General features: G+C 39.1%; 1 protein-coding gene across 1 annotated transcript in view; it reads right to left on the minus strand.

The window, feature by feature from the left end:
* Positions 1 to 22871, minus strand: part of FYB2 (FYN binding protein 2) — a 97203-nt gene that overhangs the window by 12041 nt on the left and 62291 nt on the right. The window contains exons 12-14 of the mRNA XM_060233021.1: positions 19613 to 19685; positions 3173 to 3265; positions 355 to 383 (exon numbers count right to left, since the gene is read on the minus strand). Of these exons, the coding sequence (XP_060089004.1) occupies positions 355 to 383; positions 3173 to 3265; positions 19613 to 19685 (195 nt within the window). The remainder of the gene's footprint in view (positions 1 to 354; positions 384 to 3172; positions 3266 to 19612; positions 19686 to 22871) is intronic.

The following is a 22871-nucleotide window of genomic DNA, read 5'->3' on the forward strand; positions in this document are numbered from 1 at the left end:
TTTTCTATTATATAAGAAAATGAATTTGCAATCCACGTTACTCAGGAATAATACCTGTGAAATAAGCCATCAAAGCACTTTTTGAAAATGATACACTATAATCAAGTTTGTATTAGCCTTTGTACATAACTAAAAATTACTCCTAAAGGACAGATGAGAATAGATACCAAAAACTGCTCTGGGTCACAATCTCCTATAAAACTGACAATGGAAATTAGTCAATATATATATTTTTAAAAAATTAGAAGTTACAGTTTGACAATTTACAGGGAAAATTCAGCCCAGAGGGCCAGGATTGTTTAGACCCCACCCGTTCAAGTTAAAAGATTTTTTCTTTTGAACAAATATCCTTACCTAGATTTGGCACAGAACTGGAGAGGTTGCTGGAGGGGGGGAAATAAATTGCATGCATTTCAACATTATTTATAAATAGCAATATTGGTAGCATAGCAACTGCAATCAAGGCTTTAAGAAGGGATTATTTTCTCCATCCCCTTCTCCCCCTCCCCAACACAATCACTGTAACATTTTTTAATCTAAGAGTTTTAGAAGGGAAAAAAATGTTAAATAAGTAGATTTATGAGCAATCTAATGAGCAAATGGCTATTATTTCTATGGTTTATTAACCTCTAGTATAAATCATTGTACTCTATGGCTTATGCTCTCCCCACACCCCTAAAAAAAGTTCTTGTATGTAAACATAAGTCTGGATACATTATTTATGCTGTTCTTTTTGGCATGATTTTATTGGTTACTTTTTGTTGGGTATGTAATTATTCAAAAATTCCAAATTTGCAGAATGAACAATAAGAGCAATTTCATATATGTTTGTTCTTTTTGTCTTCACTTGGACCCTACAAGTTTCACCAGGAGACAGCAGAACAGCTTTCAAAACAAGTTCAACTCCACTGCAACCATTTCAGTGATTCAGAAGCAAAACCAGTGCTCTTCTTCAGAGATTGTCAGTGGCATCAAGGCTGAACCCCAATTCTCTAAATTAATCAAGCTGGAGCTGGCCATTTCACACATTCAGACTTCGTCAGACATTCATACTGAGGTTGTTCAAATCTTCATATATTTACACTCCATTCAAAAGCATTTCAAGTCAAAGGTGCTGGCTCCTGACAATCTCTGAAGAAGAGCACTGGTTTTGCTTCTAAATCACTGAAATCAAACTTGTTTTGAACTGCTGTTTTGCTGTCTCCTGGTTTCACCGGTAGTTTGTCGGGTCAAAGTGAAGACAAAAAGAACAAACATATATGAAATTGCTTTTATTGTTCATTCTGCACATTTGGAATAATTACATTCACAATTTTGTAAAATTGTTTGCCAGTAATTTTCAGCCGTGAGCCTTTGGGCTTCTTTGCATATGCCTCTAATGCTGCCATTGGGGGAGGGGGCTCTGAACTCTGTAGTCTTGTGATTAGTTGTCATTCCAGAAGAACTCCAGGCCCTGCCTTGAGATGGGAAAACTCTGTAAATAGTATCATCAGCACCCTGATGTAACCAGATGCTGCTGTGTTGGTCTCAAAGAAATACAAACTAGATAAACTAAATTACTTAAAGAAAGCCAATGTTTCTTAATTAAAGAGTAGTATTAAGTTTTTAGCATTATAAAGCATTCCACATTTTTTGTTCAGTCTTGGATAATGAACAGCTGCAAAGTTATATACATAATTGGATGGATTATGCACCAGCTTGCTGCTGGTGGAGTTTACTGCCCCATCATTGTCTGAAAGGTGGTGGTGGGGAGATGAGGAAATCAAGGCTCTGAATAGCAGTGAGCACTGTGTGTATACACAGAGAAAGAGAGAGAGAAAGAGAGCTGAGCAGTAGCCAGTTCATTCATTTGAAGTGGTAACCCCACCAAGGCTGCCCACAGCTTGCTGGTGAGGTTTACTGCCCCTTCATTATCTGAAGAGGGGGAGGATGAGGAAATCAAGGTTCTGAATAGTACTGAGTTTCTTGGCAAAGACTTCAAGAACTAGACACTAAGAATAGTAGACTATAGCAGGGCTTATGGTGGGGCCCACTGCTGTTCACTCCTATTTGTGCACCTCCTGTACTCTATCTTTGCATGCCCTTCCACATCTGTTTGCATGAAATGGTCTGACACCATGCTCCCAGCTGCCCAATGTCACTGTGGAAGAACAGAAGAGTGGTGCACAGTGGTGGCACTTCTGGTAGCCATAGCAGTAGCTGCACTAGCAGCATGCACTCACCAGTGCTACTGGTAAAAAAAGCATATGCATGTGCTACAGGCAACTGAGTGTGGGAGGTAGGAAGGCTTGTGAGTGGCAGAAGGGCACACAGGCAGGAAGGGGACACACAGGTGGGGTGGAAAGTGAGATAAAAGCATGGCCAGGCCCAGGCGCTCTCTTCTTGGGACCACCAAAACTGTAGAGTGGCCCTAACCTATAAGCCACATAACCTTGTGAGCTGTGTGGCTGCACAATATCCCTACTTTCCTATATGTAAGAATATAGTGATAATGGCATTCTCCCTACTAATCAGCTAGGACAGAATATTGATTTAGTGCCACTTGCAAGTACTCCAGCATCATGACACAAACCAACCACTGTCAAGAAGCGTAGAGCTGAGATACTATGACAGCAAGGCAGAAAATAGTCCCCATTTGGGAACTAGAGTATATGTTCATACTACCTTCTGCTATCTTGTGGCTCAAACATTCTTTACTATTAACTCACAGGGCTCCCTGTTCCACACAGGCTTTCCTTCTGCTTAAAGGTTATAGGATGGATACATAACTCCCATTTGGCTTTCCTAAAGTTTAATCTGCTGCTTTGGTTGTTATCCCACTTACATCTTGTTAAAGTGCATTCTGGTACTGGATGGGATATATGTCTTTGGAGTACTGTGATCTGCCATCAAAATTGCACCACATAATGTTTCACAGTTGCTTAAAATAACTGATAAACATTACATTTTGTCTGGCTCTTTCGCCAAAGAGTACTGTACATAGATCTCCTTCCCTCTATTTTATCCTCTATGAGGCAGGTCAGGATGAAATATAGTACCCACCCCAAGTTTACCAGGTGAACATCAAGTGGATTTCCTTTAAATTTTCTAGTGAAATAAACTAGTAAAAAAGAGACAAAATAGCTTAAGTAACTTAATTTGATAGCTGCCTAATACCAAAATAATTACATACCAGATATTCTCTTTCAGTGGAGTGGTCTTCATTTTAAACTTTTCTTTCTTGAAAAATTTTCCAAATTTCTTTAGTTTTTCTACTTTGTCATTGCTAGGTAAAAAGGAAAATGTGAGACATCAAATTAAAATATAGATTGCAAGTGATCCATAGTACATTTTTATCCAAGTACCTTTTATCATATGATTTACAGTAGGTTAGGCCTGTGTGAAGAAAGAATTCCTTCACACTCAACAAGATTTTAAAACTGCCACTGGTTTATCATGCTTAAATGGGATTAGGAAAAGGAAAGGTCCCCTGTGCAAGCACCAGTCATTTCCAACTCTGGGGTGACATTGCTTTCACAATGTTTTCATGGCTTGCTTTTTACGGAGTGGTTTGCCACTGCCTTCCCCAGTCATTTACACTTTCCCCACAGTACTCATTTTACTGACCTCGGAAGGAAGGTTGAGTCAACCTCGAGCCGGCTACCTGAAAACCCAGCTTCCATGGGGATCAAACTCAGGTCGTGAGCAGAGCTTAGGACTGCTGTACTGCAGCTTTAGCACTCTGCTTAAATTTATTTATTTATTTATTATGCTTAAATGGGATTAGACAACTCCACAAAGTAGAAGTTTAAATGGGACATCTATGTTCAGATGTGGGGTACTTTCAAGTACCAGCTTTAAGAATGCACAAGGGATAGCTCTAACCCGGGGGTGGCCAAACTATGTGTCTCTTTCACACATATTGTGCAGCTCCTAGAGGCTGAGGAGGAACTTGATGCAGGTTTACTCTCAAGTAAGCATGCTTAGCATTAGAACCTCAGTCAGCTTCTGAGTGCTGACCCATAGGTAGGTGACTATTTCTGCTGTGTGTGAAACAGGGAAGGAGGGGGCAATAGGCAGGCTTGCAAGCTCTTCTCCTCCACCACAAAGGTTGCCCAGAGACCTAAAGCAGGGAAAGAGCACAAGAGCTGAGGGAGCCACTGGAAGAAGGGATGCAGGCTGTAGTTGGGGGGTCTGGGAGGGTTCCAGGCACCCCCAATTAAACCCTTGTCCTACCTGTATGCCCCCTCCAATCAGCTGCTGAAGTGCCCATCATCGCCTTCACCTCATGGGACAGGCAGCTGGAGATGGCTGGTTCAAGGTTTAATGGCTAGTGAAGGGAATGCAATGCACTTTTCAGCTCTCAAATTTGCTTTTTAGGGTGATTCCTCAGAATAAAAAAGGGGGGAGGGAGAAGTCCACAAGGTCTGTCCTGCATAAATTGCAACCCAGCCTTTCTTGTTATTTCCTGAGGTTGCAAAAGACACACAGGAGACTTGCATGGGCTCCACTGAAATACATTACAGCACAATATGAGTTGCAAAGAAAATGCAGAATGGATTTCCATTAAGTTCTTTGGGCACAGATAAACTATTCTGGAACTGGAAAGCCACTAAGTGGAATGACAGACCCTACGGGTACCAGAAATGTTCTGGGACAGGAATGACAACCCCTGGAAGTAGCAGGACCATTCTGGGACTGGAATGACAGGACCCAGAGTGCAATGATCACCATTATGGGTACCAAGAGTGTTCTGGGACAGAATGACAGGCCTCAGAGTGGAATGACAGCCCTTGGAAGTAGCAGGAGTGTTCTGGGACTGGAATGACAGCCCCGGAATGGAATGACAGCCCTTGGAGGTAGCAGAAGTGTTCTGGAATTGGAATGACTGCCCTTTGAGGTAACGAGAGTGTTCTGGGACTGGAAGGATGGGCCTCAGAGTGGAATGACAGCCCTTAGGAGTAGCAGAAGCATTCTAAGACTGGAATGACAGCCCCCAGTGTAAAATGACAGCTCTTGGAGGTAGCAGGAGTGTACTGGGACTGGAGTGACAGACCCCAGAGTGGAATGACAGCCCCTAGGGGTAGGAGAAGTGTTCCAGTCCCAGAACACTCCTGCTACTTCCAAGAGCTATCATTCCATTCTGGGGCCTGTCATTCCAGTCCTAGAACAATCCTGCTACTTCCAGGGGCTGTAGGGTTGCCAAGTCCCTCCATCACTGTGACAGGGGACTTCTCTCTCATGCACAAAGTGCATGCAGTGCAATGATGTCTCCCAAAAGCGACATCATCGTGCCAGGCACGTCATGCTGAGGACACTCTAGGATTCATGGTAAAATCTCTATGGTACCATAGAGTTTTACAGTAAATCCTAGAGCATCCCTGGCATGATGTGCCAGACATGATGTCACTTCCGGTGACATCATCACACAGGACATGTTGCGTGACAATGGGGCTCTTTGGAGGCAAGGATTCCTCAATGGCCTGCTCCATGCAGGCAGGTTGGGGGGCCCCAAATCAGGGGATCCCCCAATCCTGGTGAGAGCTTGATGCCCTATTTAAAAGAAAGGTTGTTTTATTTATTTATTTATTCTATGATTTGTATCCCACCCTTCCCACAGATGGCTCAGGGCGGCTCACAGCAGACGATAAAACAGAATTTAAATTAACATTTACATATATAAGCAGTTTAAAAAGTCAGAACATTTAAAACCTTAAAAACCTTAAAACCTTAACATCAAATCTTATACAATATAATTAACAGGAGTCTAGTAAGCTACATTTGCTTCCCAGTTAGGTGTAGGCTAGCCGGAAGAGGGTTTGTCTTACAGGCCCTGCGGAACTGAATAAGGTCTGTTTTGAAGTAACAGAACTAAATTACACACTTAAGCATAAGAATTAGGGCCCCCACAAAAAAATGTGCCCCGCTAAATGAAAATCCTGGCTTTGGGCCCCATCAAATGAAAAATCCTGGCTACAGGCCTGGAAAGACAGAATTAAAGAGGGTGCTGCAGGGTTCCCCCTTAGTGTCATAGCTTTTGTAGGAGCTATATTTACTAACCTTGGTGTCAAGGCAAAGAGAGATGCATAATGATGCAAAAGGTGGTCAGTGATTTATATGGTACATGTGTGTTTCCTTCTCCCACTGGTGGCAAAAAAATAATTCCTAACCTTTCTCTATGCTGATTTTATGAGGACTGTTATTCCCATTTTTGTTTTCAAAAAGGTCTCCTTCCATCATGGCTGTGTTGTAAAGTGTACATATATATATATTTATCTTTCTTGCAAAGTAAGTATTAAGAGTTTTAATAAAGATGTGTGTGTAATATTTGTTCAAGTCTTGCAGCTCTCAAACATTTTACGTTTATTCTATGTGGCTCTTATGTTAAGCAAGTTTGGCCACCTCTACTCTTAACCATTTGCTTTGAGAACCCAGGGGCATCCGCCTGACCACTGATGAATGGAGATAATCCAAAAATTAGATGGTCTCCATTCTCATTTAGTGAGGCAGTTCTTCAGTCTTCATGCATCACCTGGCAATGCTTAAATAATCATCTTCAAAATGTGGCAGGTGCACAAGGATGTTATGATTTTTCTTATTCATAATAATTTCAAAGTATAGAATTACAGTAACTTTACATCAAGAGACTGATAGCAGCTGGGAATAATTATAAGGAGAAAAGTAATATGGTTATAACTGAAAGAGGATGGGCTTTAAGTCAATGTTTTTCAAACATTTTGAACTTACCTGCCTTCTAAACTTACACTACCTTTCGTCTCTCTCTACCCCCCTTCCCCCTTCCCAGCCTGACACCAATCAGATCGATTCACAGATATCCTTGCAGGCCATTGCATGCATCCATGCTAATAAATCCATATTACCATCAGAAGAAAACATAATTTCTCTGAATCCTTCCCAAATATATGTACAGGAACCTGGACAAAAAAGCAGTAGCTTATTTTCTCACCTCCCTTCTTGCCAAATCAAGAAGGTGCAGTGAGAACACAATCACCCTCACAAATCCAAGGAATATTTGTGAGGATATGTTTCTGGAGGTGTTCAGTTTATGCAAGTCATGGCTATAGTTGAGGAAGGGTTTCTCTACCTCAGGATTGTACTGTTCCCTGCAACTTTGCAAATATATCCCTCCAAATGTGGCCTACCCCCACAGTCTGAGAACCACTTTCAGTAGAAAGAGTCTGTCAGTTTACAGACAAGGAGGAAATGTCTACACATATCCTTTAACAATTTTAACCCTTTGAATGCACAGATTAAAATGTTATGGTTGATATTCTTAAGATATCAATCAAGCCTTGCATTTTAATTAAGCAGACCTCACAGAAAAGTAATTCATGATGAAATGATTTGCTGATTCTGCAATAAAACACTGCGATCTTTTAAAGTCTGGTTAACACTTTCACAGCTAAATGAAATATTACTGCACTACTATGCTTCTAAACAACTTAGATGACATGCAAGTCAAGTGAAAGCACATGAAAGAGTCTCAAGAATACTTTTTTTTGGGGGGGGGGGTAGGTTTTATTTTGTTTTTTTGTGGCTGCCAAGCCTATGGAAAACTGCCACTTACTACCTACATTTGGTGCTCCAGGTCTCCTTTTTCTTGGCAAAAATACTAGTATTAGTTTCCTATTTTTCAGATTTTATAATTTTTATTGTTTTTAACTACAAAAAGAAGAAGCATAAGCATAGATACATAACAGGGGGGAAGGGCATATACAGAATGGGAAAAGCAGAAAAAAAAGAAAAGTACAGATATATCAGTTACAATTCTACCACCAAATAAAATATCCAATTCGTTCTACCTGTAAGTATAGAGTTCTCCATATATTTTACCATCTTTATCTTTCATTATAAAACATTTTTACTAAACTATTATTTGCAATACAAGTCTAAGCAATTCTTCTTCAACACAAATAAGTATAAATAAGTCACAGCAATCTCAACATGGAACTGGCTGATTTGGCTTAACCGTGTTGAAAACACAGATTAATTTGTTAGTTTAACATATCCTCATTAACATAAACACAAAAAATTCATATCTTTATCCTTAAGAAGCTAAAAGAAAAATACAACATAGATTTTGTCTATCTCAATATAAACAGTTTCTCCTGGGAGGCATACTAAAAACAAATATGTCAGTTTACATAATAACTGTGCTGTCTGCCTTTTTTAACAATTAATCCAACTCTTATAACCCTATTGGTCTAGAAAAAACAACTTATTATAACCCAAAAATAAAAATCACATGTCTGTTCTTATTGATAGTTCCATACCCAACTACCCACAAAGATAAAGACATTTCAAGAAACCCTTCTTGCTAAAAAGAAATCTATCTCCTGATTTATAACTAATATGCACTTTCTCTCTCCTTAATACAGTTTGAGACCAATATCTTTATCCTTAACAGGCTAGAAATAGAGCACAATAATTTATCTATCTTATTATAGACAATTTCTTCAAACAAACATATTAGAAGGAGATCTACTAATTTACAAAATAATTATGATGTCTACCTTAACAATTATAGATTAATTTGTAGGATTACCCATATCGTTAATAAACATAAAAAGCTAATATCATTATCTGTTAAAGACAAGTTCACCAATTTATCAAATAATTATGCTGTCTGCCTTCTAAGAAATTGATCTAGATTAACTATTTTTACATAGAATTCTTTTCAAAGACTTTTTAGTCCTTTAGCTTTTATATCCATATTATTTTACACAAAACTTATTATAGCCCAAAAAAGAGAGAAAATAGAATCTCACTTAGCCTTCTAATATCACATATCAGATTTTCTTACAAAGACCATATTCAACTATCCACAGAGAGGGATCTAGTTCAGGAGGCAATTCTTCCTGAAAGATTTCCACATCATGATTTTCTGGTTAAAATGCACCTTCTTATTTCTTAATGCAGTCATCCCTCTTGAAGAAAATGGGAAAAATTCCACAGCCTTTGTTCCTCTTGAAATAACTTCAGTCAGTCTCCATTTCCAGTCTTCCTTTTTTAATTACGCCATAGGGTTCCATTTTGATTTTCTTTTGTTCTTTTCCCAACGAGTCACTTTCCCATTTCAATTCCACAGATTTCACCGGGTTCTCTTTAGCACTCTGCTCATGTAGATTTGAGATTTCGTTAGCTTTCAGCACAAAAGTTCCCATTTGTTCCTTAACCAACTCTGTCAATAAACCAAGATCTTGCCTCAGAGAATTCAAACTGCTTAAAATATCTTTTTTGTGAAAAATTTTATTAGCAAAGCCATTTTTCTCTGTCAGCAAACTCAGTCTATTAATCCAGGTTGAAAAGTAGCTCAGAGTTCCAGATAGTCCGTCCTTCCCAATCTTCTCCAACTGAAGTTTTGAGTGTTAGCGTATGAATTTCAGACGACAAGGAGAAATCCCTCTAACAAGTATCTCATTTTGTTCAGACAGTATTGCAGCTGAATAATAACCTCTTTAACAAATATCCAATTATAATCCGGGTTGATTTAAGTATCCATATTCAGATTAAGTCAAATTGTTTCCAATACTTAGAGATGTTCTTTAGATTTTCGAGGCCTCATTCACAGGGAAATTGGAGGTATTGACCTCTTTCCCTTCCTTTGAACTGCCCGTTTGTTGAAATGCAAAACCATTAGCCATTGGCAACTGAAAGCCCACTTACTTGCAATGTAGAATTGTCATGCTTGAGGTAGAGAAGTGATAGATCAAAAGCTTATTGAAGAGAAGAGAAGCAAGCGATCAGGCATTCACCTCTTGCTGCTGTAATGGTGATCATGACAGGGAGTGTTTCGGGGCATACAGAGAGAACAGGAACAACTGCCGTTGTGCCCCTGTGTTGCTGTAAAAACCCCATGCCGAAAAGAGACCCCTTCAGGGCCCCTTTGGGGGTGTCACATCCATGGCACCCCTCCCCCTGCCTGATTCAGGGGGGCTGCAATTAGGAGAACCCACGGACCCCGCTGAGATCAAGGCGACGTAGCCCGGAAGCCTACTAGTATTAATTTCCATAGTAACCTTGAACCAGTGAGCACAGTGTGCATGTGCATCTTTACTGCCTTCCTTGAGTCTGACACTAGGAGAGAATAAACATGCTTCCTGCATAGCAAAACTAAAACAATGGTGCAGTAAATGGTGGTTTAAACAATTTTATTAATAACATATGGTAACAATGTCTGTTTATATCATTACTATCCCTAACCCATATGATATTTTCTAATCCCCCCTCCCTCCGTCACTAGACTCCTGCTGAAGTTATATACTTGAGTTCACTTATAAAGGTATCCTTAACCAATCAAAGTTCAATTTATCCCTTTTCTCATACTCATTATTAAAAAATTGTCCAATCTCTTTTTACATTCCACTCTTTCTCTATATATCCTCTAAATTTCTTCCACTCCCTTTTAAACACCTCCAAATCATAGTCTCTTAAATTTCTTGTGAGTTTGTCCATCTCACTCCACAATAAAACTTTCACGATCCAGTCCCATTTCTCTGGTATTTTTTCTTGCTTCCACAACTGCGCATACAGTGTCCTAGCAGCTGAGAGCAAGTACCAAATTAAAGTTCTATCTTCTTTTGGGCATTTTTCCATTTGTAATCCCAACAGAAAAGTCTCTGCAACTTTCTTAAAATCATATCCCAAAATTTTAGATATTTCTTGTTGCATCATCTGCCAAAACTTTTTCGCTTTTCCACAAGTCCACCACATATGATAAAAAGAACCTTCATGTTTCTTACATGTCCAACATCTATCCGACATCTTTTTACTTATCTTTGCCAGTTTTTTCGGAGTCATATACTACCTATACATCATCTTGAAACAGTTCTCTTTAATGCTCTGACATGTTGATATTCTCATCGAGTTCTTCCAAAGATATTCCCATGTATCCATCTGTATTTCCTTATTTACATTAATTGCCCATTTAATCATTTGAGATTTTACTACTTCTTCTGTAGACTATTTCAACAGTAATTTATATATTTTTGATATTAATTTTTCATTATCTCCAAACAGAACCTTTTCCAATTCCGTTTGCTCACGTCTAATTCCAACAGATTTAATATCATTCTCCATCAAAATTTTTATTTGTTGCATTCGAAACCAGTCATACTTGTTGTTTAGCTCTTCGGCAGATTTTAATTCAACTTTATCACCTTGGATCTTTAGCAGTTGATTATATGACAACCCTCTCTCTTCATCAGATTCAACTGTTATTTTTATTACTTCTGCTGGCACTATCCATAACGGCTTTCTTTTATCACCATATTTCTTGTATTTTATCCATGTATTTAGCAAGTTGTTCTAATATAATGGTGAGAAAAAAGACCATCCATCTTTTTTTCCCCATAGTACATATAAGCATGCCAGCTGAATTTATTTCCATGAGCTTCTAACAATAAAAGCTTTTTATTTAGCAGCATCATCCAATCCTTTATCCACGTCAAACAAACTGCATCATGATATAATCTTAAATCTGGAAGCTGAAATCCTCCCCTCTCTTTGGCATCCGTTAAAATTTTCATCTTAATCCTTGGTTTTTTCCCAGCCCATACAAATTCTGAGATCTTCCTTTGCCATTTATTAAATTGTTTACTACCTTTCACAATTGGAATAGTTTGGAACAAATACCGTATTTTTCGGACCATAAGATGCACTTCCCCCCAAAAAAAAAATTGGGGGGGGGGAAATGTGTGCGTCTTATGGAGCGAAGGGATGGTAGGATGTACCTTTCTCCAAGAGGGGCGATCCGCTGCCTCCGCCTCCGATCCCAGCGCTTCCCCCGCGCCTGCCTGCCTGGCTCCAGCTTCTTCCAGCAAGCGCTGGGATCGCTCCACGCTGCCCCCACCGCAAACCCAGCACTTCGCGAGTGCCAGCTGCGGAGGGGGCAGCGTGCTTCCTCCGTGCCTGTCTGCCTGGCTCCAGCTCTGATGCTTAAAGCAAGCGCCGGGATCGGAGGGCGGAGGGAGGCAGCGGATCGGAGGGCGGAGGGAGGCAGTGGATCGCCCCCCAGGAGGAAGATGCATCCTATGGTCCGGAGTGTCTTATGGACCGAAAAATACATTATTCTTGGCAAAATGTTCATCTTAATTGCAGCAATCCTACCCAACAAAGACAGATTAAGTCTATTCCATTTCATCATATCTTCATCCATCTTACGCCATAACTTTTCATAGTTGTTTTTGTACAAATCAATATTCTTCATTGTTATTTCTAGACTTAAATATTTAACTTTAGAAGTGACTTCACATCCCGTCAAACTATGCAATTCTTTCTGTTTATTTAGTTGCATATTTTTACATAAAAATTTTGATTTCTCTTTATATAGAATCCTGCCATTTCTCCATATTCTTTTATCTTAGCTAGCAACATAGGTATCACTTGTAGCGGATTTTCAGTTATAAGCACAATATCGTCTGCAAATGCTTTATATTTGTAAGAAAATCCTCTAATTTTCAATCCTTCTATCTCTTTGTCGTCTTGTATTTGCATTAGCAGAATTTCAAGAGTCATTATAAACAACAATGGTGAAAGCGGACATCCTTGTCTTCTACCATTGCTCACCTTCATTTAATTTGTAAGGTCTGCATTTATACACAATTTTCCGTGTTGATCCATATATATTGCTTTTGTCATTCTTATAAAATACTCTCCCAGATTTATTTTTTCCATTACTGCAAACATAAAGTCCCAATTCAGATTGTCAAAGGCTTTTTCTGCATCTACAAAAAATAACGCCGCCTCTTTTCTGGATGTTTCTCATAATATTCTACAATATTTACAGCAGTTCTTACATTGTCTCTTTTTTGCCTTTTAGGGAGAAATCCCGCTTGATCTTCCTTTATAAAATTAATCAAATATTGCTTGAGTCGTTCTGCCAAGATTCTTGTATATATCTTATAGTTATTGTTTAATAATGAAACTGGTCTATAGTTCTTTACATTTGTGACATCTCTATCTTCCTTAGGAATCAACAAGATTACAGCTTCTTTCCAAGTATTTGGAATTTTCTCTTTTATTCTTATCGTGTTCATCAATTTTTGCAATTTTGGTACCATTTCATCTTTGAAAGTTTTATAAAATTTAGTTGTATATCCATCCGGCCCAGGAGCCTTACCTACTTTCATTACATTTATTGCTGCTTCAATTTCAATTTTTTCTATTGGATCTTTCAAAATCTTTTTCATATACTCAGTCAAGGGTGCTAATTTAATATTTCGTAAATACTCTTCCATTTTTTCTTTTTTTATTTTCACACCTTTGAATAAATTTGCATAATATTTAAAAAAATTCTCTTTTAATTCCTTCTTGGTCCACTATCTCTTTTCCGCTAGCCATGATTTTATTAATAATTTTATTTTCTTTCTTTTTCTTCAGTTGCCAAGCTAAACACTTCCCAGGTTTATTCACACCTTCAAACGATTTTTGTTGCAAACTTTTTAAATTCCATTCTAATTCTTTATTCAACAAATGTCTTACTTGGGCTGGTAATATAGTAATTTCCCTTATTAATTTCTTTTCCCCTGGTCTTTTTCTTAGTTCCCCTTCTTTTTTCTTTATTTCATTTTGAATGTCCAACATCTGCTTTTCTTTTGCCTTCTTATCTTTATTATTCAATGTAATCAATAGTCCTCTCATTACTGCTTTGTAAGTATCCCAAACCGTCTGGAATTCTATATCATCAGTATCATTTATTTGGAAAAAAGCTATAGTTTCTTTTTCTAGAAATGTCACAATATCCTTATCTTGTAACAAATCCTCATTTATTCTCCATCTTCTTGTTTTCTTTTGCAATTTTGTAGCCCAAAATATTGGATTATGATCTGCACATACCTTTGGTAGAATCTCTACTTTTCTAGTTATGAGGCCCAAACTTTTAGAGCCCCATAGCATATCAATTCTAGAAAAAGTATTATGTCTTGCTGAAAAGAAAGTATAGTCTCTTATTTCAGGGTTAAATTTTCTCCAAATATCCTCCAAACTTTCTTGTTTAACCAACTCAAAAAATGATTTTGGCAGTCTCCCTTCTTTATTATTGCTCTTTTCGCCTGACCTATCTATATTGTTTTGTATTGTTCCATTGAAATAACCCATCATCAAGATCTGGTCATAGGACACTTCATCCAACTGTCGATTAATGTCTTTAAAAAAAAAACATCTTTTGCTCCATTAGGTGCATATAGTCCTAGTAACAATGTTTTCTTTGCATCCATCATCACTTCCACTGCTATATATCTTCCATCTTTATCTTTAAATATCAATTTTGGTTCTAATTGTTCTTTAATGCAAAAGACCACACCCCTTTTCTTTTGATCCGCTAATGAAAAAAATTCCAACCCCAATTGTTTGTTTCACAAAAATTTGTAATCCTTTTGTGGTATATGAACTTCCTGTAAACAAATTATATTACATTTTTGTTTTTTAATCCAATGAAATGTTGCTTTTCGTTTTTGTGGTGAATTTAGTCCATTTATATTCCAAGATAATAACTTGTAATCCATTATGATGCAAAGTCTTTATTCTCGTCCAAAAAACTACACATCTCTTGCTCATTCCTTATTGTAATCCTTCTTCCACGTTGCTCAAAGCCCAAACCTTCGGGTATTATTTATCTATATCTTGTTCCCTCTGCATGTAGCTTCTCTGTTAACCTCTTGTATTTCTTCCTGTCGTTTATCACTTGTCTTGACAGCTCTTTCATTATTTTGACTCTGCTCCCTTCCACTATCAGAGCCTTTTGAAAATTTTTATTCAGAATTTTCCCTGCCATGTCTTTTGTCCTTAGTTTTATAACTATATCTCTTGGTAAGCCTTTATCTTTTGCATATGATTAATTAACTCTATAGATACTGTCAAACATGTTTCTGGACCTTTTAGGATCTTCCTCTAAATAGTCAGCAATTATTTTCACCATATAGTCCATTAAATCAGTTCCCTCCCCTTCAGGTATTTCTCTCAGACGCACCTAAGTTTCCATTAATCTGCAGTTGTGAACTGTTACCTTCTCTTGAAGCTTAAATAAGGTGGAAGCATGTACATCAACTTTCTCTTCAACATCCTTGACTCTGTTTATAACCATACCCAACTCATTTTTAAAATCTTCAACTTTTTTTTAAGGTCTCCAATGTCCTTCTTAAGCTCTTTTTTACAAGCTGTTAACATCTTCGCTACACCCTTCATGATCCTGGCCTCCATGGTATCAAACTGACTTTGCATTTTGTTCAAAGAATGAGATCTTGCACGAGTTAGTCTTTCTTCTGACATAAAAAAAACCTTCAAAAAATCCAAAGACTCCAATTCTAAATCCAGCACCAAGTTCAGTAGCTTAGAACTTGCTCTTTAAAATAAGACTAATTTCATCCTTCTCCTACCTTCCTGGGCTGAGATATTGATTTTTAACAGTTTTTGGCAATTTTCCCTTCTTCAAAATGGCGATTGCAATTTCTCTATGGTTAAAAATTCCAAGCAAAGACCTTCTTCTTGCTCCTCTCACCTTCAGCTTTTACTTCCTGGTTCACTGAGCCCAGTTCACGTTCTCCAAATAGCGCGGTCTTTAAAATGCTTGTTATGTTGATTGCGAGTGCAGAGCCATAACACCGAAGCATATGTCAGTGACCTCAGGTATTCAAAACAACTCTTTTCATTCCCAGATTCTATCAAAGTCTTTAATTTAACAGAGTCCAAATTTCAGGTTTCCTCTTTCTCCCCTCTCTTTCTTTGTTATTCAATTTTTCCCACCTTCCAATGTTATTTAAATTAGCTTAGAAAAGTCTCGGAGCGAGAGATTGTAATCAAAGTACCTTTAACGGCTATGCCTCTTAAACTTCGGTCTTGTCGCTTCTCAGATGTTTATCAGTCCCAAAAGAGAGTGAGATCCAGACAGGCTTATGCCAATTAAATGGCTCTTTAATCCTTTGTAGATGTTGAATGACGCCACTTTTCTCCGCCGGTCCTCAAAGCTTCAGAAAGACCCCCTCCGAGATCAATCATTAGCTGAGGTTAACTGGCTCAAAGTCTTCTGTACGTAATCCTGGGCAAATCTCTATCTGAGAAATGCAGGCAGGAAGCCCCAGAAAGGCTTCTTACTGCCTTGAACAAAGAATTAAGTTTTCCCCTTATTCAGGAGACATCAGCTCTGTTGGATTCTCAAATGGTCATCAAAAACAGAGATACACACTTAACTGAGTGGATTAAGACCATAAGTAAAGCCTGCCAGTGGTGTACTTAGCCTCCTTGGCACCCATAGGAGATCATTTTTTAACACCCCCTCTATTTTTTCCCATCAAGTCACAGCTGATTTATGACAACCCCTTAGAGTTTTCAAGGGAAGAAAAGTTTGGAGGTGGTTTGCCATTGCCTGTCTCTATATGAGCCCTGCTTAGCTTCTGAGATCTGACAAGATGAGACTAGTCTGGGGCCAGGGGTGGAATTTTAGCAAAAGTCCTTTGCATATTAGGCCACACACCCCTGATGTAGCCAATCCTCCAAGAGCTTACAAGGCTCTTTTTTGTAAGCTCTTGGAGGATTGACTAGATTAGGGGTGTGTGGCCTAATGTGCAAAGGAGCTCCTGCTAGAATTCCACACCTGGCTGGGGCTATTCAGATTAGGGTCCCTCCTCTATATGACAATGAAATAAAATGAATAATAATAATGGTCAAAAGTAGATTTAGGTGGGCAGATATGTTGTCTGAAGCAACAGAACAAAGTTTGGTCTTAAAGGTGCCACTGGACCCAAACATTGTATTCCAGGGGTGGCCAAGGGTAGCTCTCCAGCCAGCATGGCCAATGGCCGGGACTGATGGGAGTTGTAGGCAAAAAACATCTGGAGAGCTACCGTTGGCCACCCCTGCTGTATTCAATGGCCAGAAAAGGAATGTAGACAGTAAAAAATTGTTTGTATTCAACTTTGTATATATAATCATGCCAATGGGGAAAAAAATCAAATTCCAACATGCTAGTCCATTACGACAGCCAGTGTGGTGTAGTGCTTAAAGTGTCAGGCTAGCATCTGGGGAATCCAGGTTTGAATCCCTGCTTGTGCCATGAAAGCTTGCTGGATGACCTTGGGCCAATCTCATTACTCTCAGCCTAGCCCTGATTTGGATAGCTCCAGGATAGTCTGATCTCATCAGATCTCAGAAGCTAAGCAAGGCCAACATGGAGGCAGGCAATGGCAAACCACCTCCAAATGTCTCTTGCTTTGAAAACCCTACAACTATGTCAACTATGACTTGATGACAAACCCCTCCCTCCAACAAAAAAAAACAACTTCCATCATACCACATGTGTTCTGAGCAGGCACATAGGAAGGCTTCTGTTCTCCATTTTGAAGGCCAAGAAATGACCACCCCAAATATTTGCAAGGCATTTTTAAGAGCTAGGAGTCTGCCTTTGCATTATCTTTTATTAACTAACACTAGCTAAAACATCACAAAATAGTGATTACAAGCTTCACCAGACTGGATATTAAGAAACACACTATCCTCCAAAGAAGGTGCCTCCACTGTTTCCAAACACTAAAGTCAAATCAAAATATCTCTGCAGTAGAAACTGAAGGGGGGCATTTTTGCACCCCAGCAGAACCAGTGCAATCTACAGAATACCCAACATAGTATTAACAAAGGTTGGCTACTATACTATTAAATACATTCTGTTACCAAGCAGGATAGGGATGAGAAGGTCCTGAGACCAAGAAGTGAAAATAAAGACAGGTATGGGGGGAGGGGGGAGATCCATAAAAATTAGATGAAGAGAAACATAAATGAATGAGAAACATGTGGAAAAGAGGGAGAGAAATAAAGAGAGGGAAGGTTGTTTTATCTTGCTGCAACATCCTAACTACTGCTTTGCAGCATTTGGCAAGAAAAAGGAGAGAAAAGGGCTAGGCTATTGGAGAAAATGACCTGCAGGCTGGCAGTTACTGAAGCACGTATCAGTATAATCTGTTAAGGAAGTCTGATTGAGTCTTGAAGGAAAGTGAATGAAGCTAAGCCAATCCTAGAGCTTTTTGCTATGCTCAGACTTCCCTGCATCCCTAGTGGCTGCAGCCAGAACAGCATTTAAGGGCCCCATTCAAAGGCCTTCCTTAACCAGCATCCTGTACAGTATACCACTGAACAGTATACCACTGTACAGTATACCCTTCAGTATACCACTGAAACCTGCTGGATTAGACCAGTGGTCCATTGTGTCCAGCATACCATTTCATATAGCAGCCAACCAACCCTTGATGGAAAAATGAACAAGGGACAGAGGCAGAGATCCTTCCTACTGTTGCCTCACAGCACTGGTACTCACAGGTTTGCTGCCTTTTCTTCATCCATCTGTCTAACCACTTTTAAAACTATCTATGCTCATGGCCATCACTATCTCCACTGGCGTTGGATTTCATAGTTTAATTAGTTGTCGAGTGAAGAAGCATTTCCTTTTGTCTCTCTTAAACCTTTCTCAACAACTTTATTTGGTGTCTGGAAGTCATGGACAAGGGAGAAAAAAATCCCTCTAACCATTTTCTCTACCACATGCATAATTTTATAAACCTCTATCTTGACTCTCCTTAGCCATCTTTTTCTAGACTGAGAAGTTCCACCACCTTTAATTCTAGGGAAAGTGCTCCAACGGCTTAAAAATCTTGGTTGTCCTCTTTTGCACTTTTTATAGGGCTGCAATAACTTTTTTGAGATACAATGGCCAGAACAACACATAGTAAATAAGGCTGCACCATCATTTCACTCAAGATTATTACAATACTGGCTGTTTTATTTTCAATCCCTTTCTTATAATTCCTAGCATGGAGTTTGCCTTTGTCACTTTTCAGTCTAAGTATCAGCCACTTAAGATTCCATCAGCATATATTTAAAATTAGAATTTTTAGTTCCAATGTGCATCATTTTACCTTGCTTGCTTCCACATTGCTCTGCAACCCAAAACTTCCCAAGGAGCCCACTAAGGAGACCCCTCAGTGTTACCCAAATTGGGGCCTCCAAATCTATTGAGGAAAAGCAACGTAACTGGAAACAGAGCTTGTGAGAGGGGGTAATGAGTGAGATCTCCACCAACGTATATGAGGATATTTCCCTTGAGAATTCTCAAAGGAGACAAATATGCAAAGGAGTTCCTGACACAAAAAAAGCCCTGCCTAAAACAATGGTTTAGGAATAACAGTGTGATTTAGCTACAGGATTTCTGCAGTCTATTCCTAGGGTCAGGGGTGGAATTCTAGCAGAAGTTCCTTGCATATTAGGTCACACACCCCTGATGTAGCCAATCCTCCAAGAGCTTACAAAAAGGAGGGTTGTAAGCTCTTGGATATTTGGCTACATCAGGGGTGTGTGGCCTAATATGCAAAGAGCTCCTGCTAGAATTCTACCCCTGCCTAGGGTAATTATACACATCATATCATAAACTTAATATGTATGAATATCACATATTATACATCAAGGAGCTACAATAGAGCAACGTTTCCTGTTGAGTGTAGACTCAGTTGAAAATCCAGGTGCTGATTGATATGATATGTAGTGGAAAATAATGCATAACCACAAATCATCTAATCCATGAACAGAAAAAGAGCTCAAATAAACAATTCTAACATAAAGACAAGAAACTCACTCTGATTTTGTTGATTTATAATCTTCACTTTCAACATCCTCATATGTTTCTTCAAAGGTATTATCTGGAATTTAACACACAAATATAACTATCATCAGAAAAGAACTTACTGTCAAGAATGTGGAATTCCATTACAGAAGAATTCAGAAAAGCAGTTTTGAGTATATTTTTTAAAAGTTAACATTATTAAGTAAACAAATTTTAACAATTTTTAAGCGGAAATCTCAAAATGAGTTTTATTGTTAGAGTCACCAGTAAATCAGACATAGAAACATAAGGACTCTAAGATGTGGAGACTGCATGATCGGCTACCCATTGTGGTGGTAGGGAAACTGTGACAAGTTAAATCTGTATTACTGTCTCAGGCTTGAAAGTCTCTGAAATTCTCATATTCATTAGTAAGTTTTAAATGCCTGCTTTAGGGGCCTTACAAAGGGGAAAGGCAGGATTCTTTAAAAAGTTATGTGACAGGAAAGGAAAAGAAAGATAGTTTTGAAACCAACAGCCTCTTGCAAGGAGAAATAACTACAAGATTATTACAAATAAAAGTAAGGAGCCATTGGAATGTCAATAAGTTTCAAATTAGTCAAACCTATAAACCTTTTCATGAGGACATGTTAAATGAGCTATGCCTGAATGGTACTTTAAACAGGTTTCTTAAAAATATCAAATTGTTTTAACAAGGTTTGCTAATATTGAACAGTCCATATATTCTTAGGCCAAAAGTCTATAAAACAATTGAGCCAGAAGAACAGATTAAAAACTATCATTGTTCTTGCAATGAAATGTTAACATTAAATTACATTAAAACAGGGATTACCAGGACTTCAGCCATCACACACTGAATTGCCACTATTAAGTATTATTGCAGGCTAATCAGTTTCTCATAAGAGAGACATTATTTCTTTGACACTATGATTATAGCGCTCCTGGCCATACCTCTTTGATAGCCTGGCAATTTTAACAGTGGTTACTTCAAAGAAAAGACTTTAAGTAGTTTAAGGGGAGGGGAATGCACAAGAAGCCCATATGCCCTTCAACAAGTTTGAAGCCAGATTCCAAAAGAGCGGGGGGGGGGGGGGGGAGCATCCAGACAGAAAGCACACTGCATCTTATCAAAGAGAACATACCTCAGGCTCTGAAGACCTGCCAGAGCAACCCCATCAGCCCCATACAAAAATTTACATTATATTCCTAGTTTGTAGAGGAATGTATCTTTTTCCATTAGAAAACTGATAAAAAAGCAATTCCCACTTATTCGATTAGCTATGAACTAATGGATTGTCAGGAGACTACAAGGCTGGTATTGCAGATGTTGCATATATCAAGGGAGGATGCAAGATCTCCAAGCTTCATTCACATGACAGTGATATTCTGTGCAGCTTTCACTGCATCAGCCCACCCCCACAATAGCTTCCATCCACCCCCGGGTCTCTTTGTAAGGTTTTTTTTTTTTTTTGCTTATTTGTTTGTTTTAAATAGCAATGGATATATTCACTACAGAGTTATAACAATTTGCTGCTGGTCCTCTAAATTCTACCTTTCATTTAAAAAAAAATACTTTAGCCCAGGGGTGGCCAACGGCAGCTCTCCAGATGTTTTTTGCCTACAACTCCCATCAGCCCCACATTGGTCATGCTGGCTGGGGCTGATGGGAGTTGTAGGCAAAAAACATCTGGAGAGCTACTGTTGGCCATCCCTGCTCTAGTCCAGGGGCGTTGAACTAATTTGCTATGGGATGGATCTGACATAAATGAGGCCTTGAGGGGCTGGGCCATGAGTGTCATAAAATGTAATGTCAGGTATCAGAGATGTAAACTTTATAAAGGGCATAAACACAAAGATTTTTTTAAATTTTAAAATAAAATATGCTTACTAGATTAGCACACTTGCAATATTTTTTATGTCTCTGATAACTGGTTCTGCTTGCTCTGCATTATTACATCAAAATTTGGAGAAAATGTCTACACTGTAGCAATAAGTATGCTACTCATGTGCTGTTCAGGTTTGTATCTATAAGTTGCAAGCCTACTTCTCATTTATTGCCATTCATTACAGAAATCTCATGGTCAATACTCTGTGCCCTAGGACCCAGGGGGAAATATGAAATGGCTGGGCGTTGTGAGCTTTTGTACATAAGTTGCTTAGTGTGCTGGTCAAGAACATGTGAAGGCACAATGGCACAGACTGAGGGCTATGTGTTTTATGTAGTAGCTATAGTCTACCTTAGAAAAATAATTCCTATGAGACAGTGTAAGAATAGAGAGATAGCAATGAATAGTGGTCAGTATCAACCTACTATCTGGGAAACCTAAGTTCAAAATCCCCAGTCTCTGCCTCACTAGCTTCTTGTAATTCCTCATCTAAACAGTTCCCATTGCTTTCCTACTGAGAAAGATTGGATCATGAAGGCATTAACACAGTTAAAAGAAAGAGGGAACCCAGTTGCACCCAGCTGGGTGGGGGAGAGAGAGAGAAATGCAAGGCAAAAAGCTTACTTACCTTGAACAAAACTGTATTGGTCTTAAAGGTGCTTTAAGGCAGCAGAGGAAAGCAGATCTCTTTCTCTCTTCCCCAAGGGAAAGGGAGGGAGGTGTTTCGGCCAATGGAGAAGCTTCGTTCTGTAGCTCTGCTGTGTGATTGAAAGAACCTGGCACAGCTCAAGCTTTGATTGGGAGAGGTCTAGCTGTGCCAGGCTATCTCAAACCCGCAAAGCTACAGAGCCAAGCTCCTCCATTGGCTGAGACTCCTCCCCTCTCTCCCTCCCTTGGGGAAGAGGAAGGAGGAAGAGGGAAAGACTGAGGAGAGATTGGTTTGCTCTGCTGTCTCAGTTCCACAGAGACAAACAAAAATGGCAATGACAGAAGCAGGAGAAAGGAAGAAGGAAGCAGACCATGGAGGGCCACAGAGAAGCCCTCTGAGGGCTGGATCAGGCCCGCGAGCTGAACATTTGACACCCCTGCTCTAGCCCCTTCATGCACACAGGGAGCCCTGAAGAAGAAAATCAGTGCACTAGCACACTTTAGGGAGAAGTAGGCAAACACATGGTTCCTTGAAGGCCTCTGGCTATGGTGCTTTGGCCTTCTTCTCTGTAGCTTCCATAGAGAGTAATTGCTAGAGCATCACATGTGGTCACCTCTGCTGCCTAGTCCTTAAAAATCAGGGGATGGGATCTCAAAGCAGGGGGCTGGGAACCCTATAAAATACTTGAAGGAAGCAGTCTGTAAATATGCTCTGGGTATATATTCACTAAACATTA

Source organism: Heteronotia binoei, chromosome 2 (assembly GCF_032191835.1).
Source record: "Heteronotia binoei isolate CCM8104 ecotype False Entrance Well chromosome 2, APGP_CSIRO_Hbin_v1, whole genome shotgun sequence".
Taxonomy (NCBI): domain Eukaryota; kingdom Metazoa; phylum Chordata; class Lepidosauria; order Squamata; family Gekkonidae; genus Heteronotia; species Heteronotia binoei.